The sequence below is a fragment of the Procambarus clarkii genome, chromosome 74 (assembly GCF_040958095.1).
Source record: "Procambarus clarkii isolate CNS0578487 chromosome 74, FALCON_Pclarkii_2.0, whole genome shotgun sequence".
Classification (NCBI taxonomy): domain Eukaryota; kingdom Metazoa; phylum Arthropoda; class Malacostraca; order Decapoda; family Cambaridae; genus Procambarus; species Procambarus clarkii.
In genome coordinates, this window is record NC_091223.1 from 82,672 (window position 1) to 89,677 (window position 7,006).

At 45.3% G+C, this 7,006-nt stretch overlaps 1 protein-coding gene across 1 annotated transcript; it reads right to left on the minus strand.

Moving 5' to 3' along the window:
- Positions 1-574: 574 nt before the first annotated feature.
- On the minus strand, positions 575-913 carry LOC138356754 (uncharacterized). Its single transcript, XM_069313078.1, has one exon. The coding sequence runs from the start codon at positions 911-913 to the stop codon at positions 575-577; it is 339 nt and encodes a 112-aa protein (XP_069169179.1).
- Positions 914-7,006: the final 6,093 nt, after the last annotated feature.

Genomic DNA, 7,006 nt, shown 5'->3' on the forward strand with positions numbered 1-7,006 from the left:
AATTATTGTTCTTAGTTAGTGGACTGTATAATCTGATGCAGCCTGCCAGAACTTATCACACACAATGGGAGGAACAAATGCAACTTGCACCACCTTGTAGTGAAAATGGTACAAGCAGTACTTGTTTACCTTATTGTTAATATATAAATTATAAATCTTACCACATATGGTGGTCTAATCTACAGAAATTATTTTTATTATAAACACTACTGGGGAGTAATGCCAAAGATCATGTATAGGCCTTAGCTGATACTGTACGTGTGGCCTTAATCGGCTGTAATGTTGTTCAGCATCAGATTAGGGTGTTGCCCTGTGCCTCAGAGTGCCACGTAATGGCGGCCTGGCAAGCTGGTGTCTTTGTGTACAGTAGTAGTAGTAGGCATCCTTCAGTCTCGGGAAACTATGGAGTTAGGCTCTGGTTTCCAATCCTGGTGCAGCGTCTGGTGTGACTGATGAGGCCAACCCGAAAATGGCAGTCCATCCCACAATGAGCACAAACGAAGTCCGATTCTGGTCTGTCTTCCTGGCTACCGGCTATCCTTCTCTGTCTCTTTGCCTCCGATTTCTTGGCAAGTCACTCCTCGAACTTGGAGAGACCTCTTTGAACAGACTGCCTCCAGGCTGAACGGTCTGCGACGAGTGTTTCCCAACTAGCAAAATCGACGTCCATGGCTTTCAGGTCCCTCTTGCCCAACTGGGGTTTGCCTGTTGGACGCTTTCCCTGCGTCAGCTCTCCATACAGGAGATCCTTGGGGATCCTGCCATCGTCTGTTCGCCCCACGTGCCCGAGCCAGCGTATTCGTCTCTGTTTCAGCATTGCGTACATGCTGGTGATTCTAGCTCTCCCCAGGACGTTGTTGTTTGTCACCTTGTCCTGCCAGGTGATGTCCAAGATGTGTCGAAGGCAGCGCATGTGGTAGGCATTCAACTATATTTCCTGACGTGCGTGGAGCGTCCAAGACTCAATGCAATAAAGGAGAGTGCTCAGGACACAGCCTCTGTAAAGCTGAATCTTAGTATACTAAGTCAGCCTATTGCTGGTCCCACACTCTCTTTGTCAGTCTGAACATGGTAGTAGATGCCTTACCGATGCGTTTGTTTAGCTCCGTATCAAGAGAGAGGGATTCAGAGATTGTGGAGCCCAGGTACAAGAAGTCGTGAATTGAATTGTACTATCAGGGGAAAGCGCCAAGCCATTATGACTATATAGCACTTGGAAGGGACCTGGACAAGGATTTGGGATGGGTCGGGGGGTATGAATGGTCTCAACCACTTAGACGGTCGGGGATTGAACGCCGATCTTAACGAAGCAAGACTGTTGCTCTACTGTCCAGCCCAAAGTGGTTGGCAAAAAAGTCGTGAACGACTTCCAGTTTGGAATCGGAGATGCCGATGTCAGGTGGGGAGTCCACTCCTTGACCCATGAATTGTGTTTTCTTCAGGCTGATGGTGAGTCCGAAAGCCTAAGAGGCCTCGCTGAAGCGGGTTATGAGCCGTTGGAGGTCTTCGGCTGAGTGGGCAGTGACTGCTGTGTCGTTGGCAAAAAGGAAGTCGCGCAGACACTCAGCCGAACCTTCGTCTTGGCTCTTAGCCTGGCGAGGTTAAAGACCTTTCCATTTGACCTGCTCTGGAGGTAGATGCCTTCCGTGGCAGATCCGAAGGCGTGCTGCAGCATAACTGTGAAGAAAATCCCGAATAGGGTTGGAGCCAGTACGCAGCCCTGCTTTACTCCACTTAGGATGTCAAAGGCGTCTGATGTTAGGCCATCAATACTGAGGAGGGAGATTCCAAGGTACTTGTTGCAGTTGCCCGTCACCTTCATTTTTATACAGCGTGACGATGTTGGCGTCCCTCATGTCCTGTGGCACCTCTCCTTCCCAGCAGAGGCAGAGAATTTCATGCAGCTCCATGTGCAGGCTACCTCTACAGCACTTCAAGGTCTCAGCAGGAATGCCGTCTTTTCCAGGATCTTTACCAGAAGCAAGGGAGTCTAGGGTCTCGCTGAGTTCTTCGAGGGTCGGTTCGCTGTCGAGCTCCATTAACACAGGCAGACACTCAATGGCGCTCAGGGCGTCTTCGGTGACCACATTCTCCCTGGCGTATAGTTCAGAGTAGTGCTCGACCCAGCGCTTCAACTGCAGTGTCTGGTCCTGAATCACCTCGCCTGTGGCAGATTTCAGAGGAGCGGTCTTCTTCTAGATTGGGCCGAGGGCCGGCTTGATGCCGTCATACACTCCACTTACAATAGAGTAGTAATTCAACAATTATGTTGGGGGGCCAGCTAGCTACCTGCTTCAGTAACTTTCCTTCACTGCTTACCTGTAAAGTAATGGATTACACTAATATTGGCTCCATTAACATGTAAATACAGGTGTGACATGAATATTGGTGTGTGTAGTGTTGAGTAAACTTATTTGGTGTGAGCTTTAAGCTCTCTCATAAACGGCTACTTAATCTATATTACCTAGTGCACCAATAATACTGGAATATAGAGCAGTTGGATACTCAAGTGCTCCTATTGTAGTAGAGGTGTTGCTGTTGCAATTCCCTAAGGATTCAGCAAGATGTCTATCGTGCCAAACTCGTATCACAATTCTCTCAGGAGCACTCGTTTAGTGTTTTTTTTTACGTTCTGTGACGTACGTGCCCGGCTCCTCCCTAGGGGAGCCATCCTAAAATGTTTTGTGGTTCTATTTGTATCCTAAGAAATAGAGAGTTAAGCTATATTCCTGGTGTTGGTAATTATATTCAGTCCTAGTGAATAGTTTTTTATTAAGTTTAAACACTAGACTGTTGTTTAAAAAGAAATGAGAGTTAATATATACATGTCTGTTGTGATGACGTCACAGAGTCGCCCATTCTCTTTTTTAATGGGGTAACTGAGTTATGTGTGTCGGATTTCCGATATAATTCCGGGGTAGGGGGTGGGAAAGGAATATGGGTCGAAGTTCTCGTAAGGACTGCGATCACTTTATTCACTCGCTCAGAATAGAATAGTGTTGCTTTAATCTGAGCTTGCATTGTTGTGCAGCAGTCCTTTAAGGACGAATGTCCCATACTGGCACTTCGGGTGATGGAAGTCGATGAGCGTCTTCTTTTCCTGAGAGTTCTAAAGGAACTAATTTCTCTAATGTTTTGAGAGTTGTGTTGCCTTGGTATTTTGCTTTCACTATTCTCAAGATTCCCTGACTGTCTGGATGAATAGAGACTATTTGGCTTATAGGCCACTCTGAGTGTGGCCCATCGCTGTCCACCAGAACTATGTCACCAGGGTTAAAGTTAATTCTGTTGTAGGGATTGTTTGCCCCATAATGATACTCCCTCAGAGCAGTAAGATACTCTTGAGTCCATACGCCATTCCACCGACGTATCACCCCTGATAGATGTTAGAAACGTTGTACCAAATCACTCTCTTGGACAGATGAAGGATCCTCTGGTTCCTCGTCCATAAGGGACACTAGAGTTCTGAGAGGTCTCCCATACATCAGAAGAGCTGGACTTAATGGATCATGCTGTGAAACATCATCAGAGAGGTAGGTAAGTGGTCGGTTATTAACTCGAGCCTCTATCTCTATGGCAAAGGTTTGGAGCTCCTGCCGGTCAATCTTTTGGTGGTGTAGGGTTTTCCGTAGAGAACGTTTCACCGTACCAATCATGCATTCATAGAAGCCTCCATGCCATGGTGCTCAGAAGGTATGAATTTCCAGTGGCGCCGTGTGAACCTTGGGTGGTTCCAAATTTTCCTCAGACATGCTTCTCCTGTCACTAAGTTGGACCCATTTCTGAGATCATTAACTTTGGACAGGATCTACATGAAGCAAACCTGCAAGAATGCCTCGGCACTCATATCGGGAGTCACTTCTAGATGTACTGACCTTGTTGTGGCACAAGTGAAAAGGCAGATATATTCCTTTACTGTTTTTTTTGTCCTTGGTGCCTCTTAGTGCTCCTGTGAAATCTACTCCTGTAGTTTCAAAAGGATGAATATATGTAAAACTCGTTCCTTTGGGAGTGGAGGAGGTCCCGGATATGGACACACTCTGGCATCGTATCTCCAGCAAATAACACGGGATTTAATTATGGATTTTATAGTCAGCCTACCTTGAGGTAGCCAGTACTGTTGTCTTAAGTCTGTGAAGGTATCCAATACCCCACCATGAGGAGTGCTGTATTTGTGTAGGTGTAACACAATTAGCTTGCTTACTATTAGGTGACGAGGAAGCAATATTGGATTTTTTGGTTCCAGATATATGTCCGCATGCTGTAAGTGGCCTCCGCATTTTATTATGTTGTAATTGTTGGTTAATAATTCCAGAGACACAGATCATTTTGCAGCTTCATTGTCAAATTCTATCCCGAATGTATCTGTTTGAGCTTTTTTAACCCATTACCTTAGGGCACTATGGAATTTATGCATGATTCCTATTTTCTTTAGAAAATCAAACACAACTTGGGTGACACCTATTAGCTTCAGGTCCCAATCCCCTGGGTTAAAAAAAAATCTGAACCCAGGGGATTGGTACGACGATGACGGAATTTCTCCACGACACATGAGGACTTATAACACGCTACTGGAACGCCGAGGAGTGACCTGGGGACCCATGTACCTTCTGCCATTGGAGGACAGGAGTCACGGACAAGAGTGATTCATTTAATCATTAATTCCCTCTCAATACCCCTTGATGACTAGGCTAGATAGGCAGGTACATTATATTATATATATATATATATATATATAATATATATTATATATATATTATATATATATATATATATATATATATATATATATATATATATTGTGACGGGAAAGTGTTGGAGTGTTGATGTTCGGCAGTCCTCCAATGGCAGGTGTCAAAGCCTGGTCACATTTTAAACAAAATTATAGACTGCTTGCCTGTTGTCTATGATAAGTTAGAGGGAGGAACACGTAAAACACAAAATATGAACAATGAAACTTTAATATATTTACTTTAAACATAAATGAAAATAAAGACAAATCTCGGGAAGTTAAATTACAGTTAAATAATAAAGAAAATTCAAAGACAATGTGAAATACAAAATACAATGTTAAAATGGTGCTGAGAATATCGGCTATGGCTGAAACCTCCCTTTGTATACGAGCTAATGAGCGAGTATGCCAGAGAGAGGTGTCAACCTGAAGAGCACAAGGAATATTCTGAAGTGGATTGCTGGTCAGGCTCAGACGTCGATTCGTGTAGAGGGCGCTGAGGTGCTGTGTTCAGGTGTGCGGCTGGCGAGTCACCAATCGGAGGCAGGCAAGCTGGTGAAGGGTAGTTAGCTGGTTTGATGACGAGCCGGCGTGAGGAGGGTGTGTGGAGTGGGGGGATCTTCAATACGTTTTGCCTCCTGGTCAAAACGTTTTGTGCTACTGGTGACGTATCTTGAATGTAGCATCTTATACTTGTGTCTTTGGCGTAACTTAAAGTAGGGAAGAGCAGGCTCAATCTCTCTTGAAAGAGATTATCGTCACAACTCCCCCCCGAAGCCTGCGGTTCCGGTGAAGTTACGTCTTCAGGAGGTAGAGTGATAGGAGGAGCAGCCTCTACCTCATTGACTCTGGAGAGGGCGTCTGCTATGATGATGTCAAACCCCTTGATGTAGAGATCTCCAGGTTGAATTTCTGCAGATATCAAGCCCATTGTAGAAGCCGTCGATTGTTGAATTGGGCTTGCTGCAGGAAGTGTAGGGTGTTGTGGTCCACGTAGATGGTGTTAGACCGAGCCCTTTTCAGGTATGGTTCGAAGTGCTGAAAGTGCAGGACGATGAGTAGCTCCCTGTCGATTGTGCGGTGGTTCCTTGTAGCTGTAGTCGCTAATAGGTAGATTCTCCTCGCCTCGTTGTTGCATTAGGTCACCCCCGATGCCGGTACCACTGGCGTTGACATGGAGGATGAAAGGCTTCGTGATATCTGGCGAGGTGAGAATAGGATTAGAACATGGCAAAGGAGCACTATTATAGTCCTGTAAATTGGGATGAAGATCAGGTAGGATTTCCGATTTGGAAAGCACCAATTTAGTGTTAATGCTTTCGGGAGAAGCAGGGAAGGTTTCACTGTGGAGGTATGGACCTTTAGATGTAGAGACAGATATCAGCACAGTAGGGGGAATACCTTGATACTGCTTCAGGAGGTTGACGTGGCACAACTGGGTCCTCCGCCGCCTATCTGGAGTCTCAAGAACGTATTTGTTGTTGTTCCTGCACTCCTTGATACGGTAGGGTCCTGAAAACTGGGTTTTCAATGGAGAACCTGGGATAGGAAGGTATGCCAATACGAAGTCTCCTGGTTTAAATTTCCTTAATTTGCTACTCTGGGCAAAATGAGTCTTCATCCTCTCCTGGGCTTTCACAAGGTTGTCATTAGCAAATTTACGGACTCTCTCTAGAATGTGTTTTAAGTTTTGAAGAAACTGAGGCACATTCTGATGGTCACTGAAGGTGGCATTACATAGAGAGTCCTTGAAAGCTTTGAGAGGAGTACGGCACTTACGTCCGTAGAGCATCTCATAAGGAGATACTCCTAGTGACTCATTGGGGAGACTTCGAAAAATGCACATTATGAGATCAAGTTGTCTATCCCAGTCCTTCAAAGTCTCATTGCAGAATTTCTTTAGGAGTGTTTTAATAGTCTGATGACTACGTTCAAGAGAACCCTGTGAAGCAGGATGATAGGGGCTGGACAGTACCTGGGTGATGTTGAACTCCTCCAAAGTCTTCTTGAAGAGATCACTGGTGAAGTTGGTGCCACAGTCACTTTGAACCTCTCTTGGAAATCCATACTGGGTGAAGATCTTCAATAGGTGTTTCACCACTGTAGCAGCCGTAATGTTCTTTACTGGAACTGCTATGGGAAACCTGGTGGTAGGACACATGATAGTTATTATATATGCGTTGCCAGAACTAGTCCGGGGTAAAGGACCAACACAGTCTATGATGAGTCTGTGGAAAGGTTCCGCAGGCACCTGGATGGGTTTCAGAGGAGCCT

Bases quoted from the DNA above. Each gene is read 5' to 3' on its own strand.
- LOC138356754 (XM_069313078.1), bottom strand. From the start codon at position 913: ATGCGCTGCCTTCGACACATCTTGGACATCACCTGGCAGGACAAGGTG.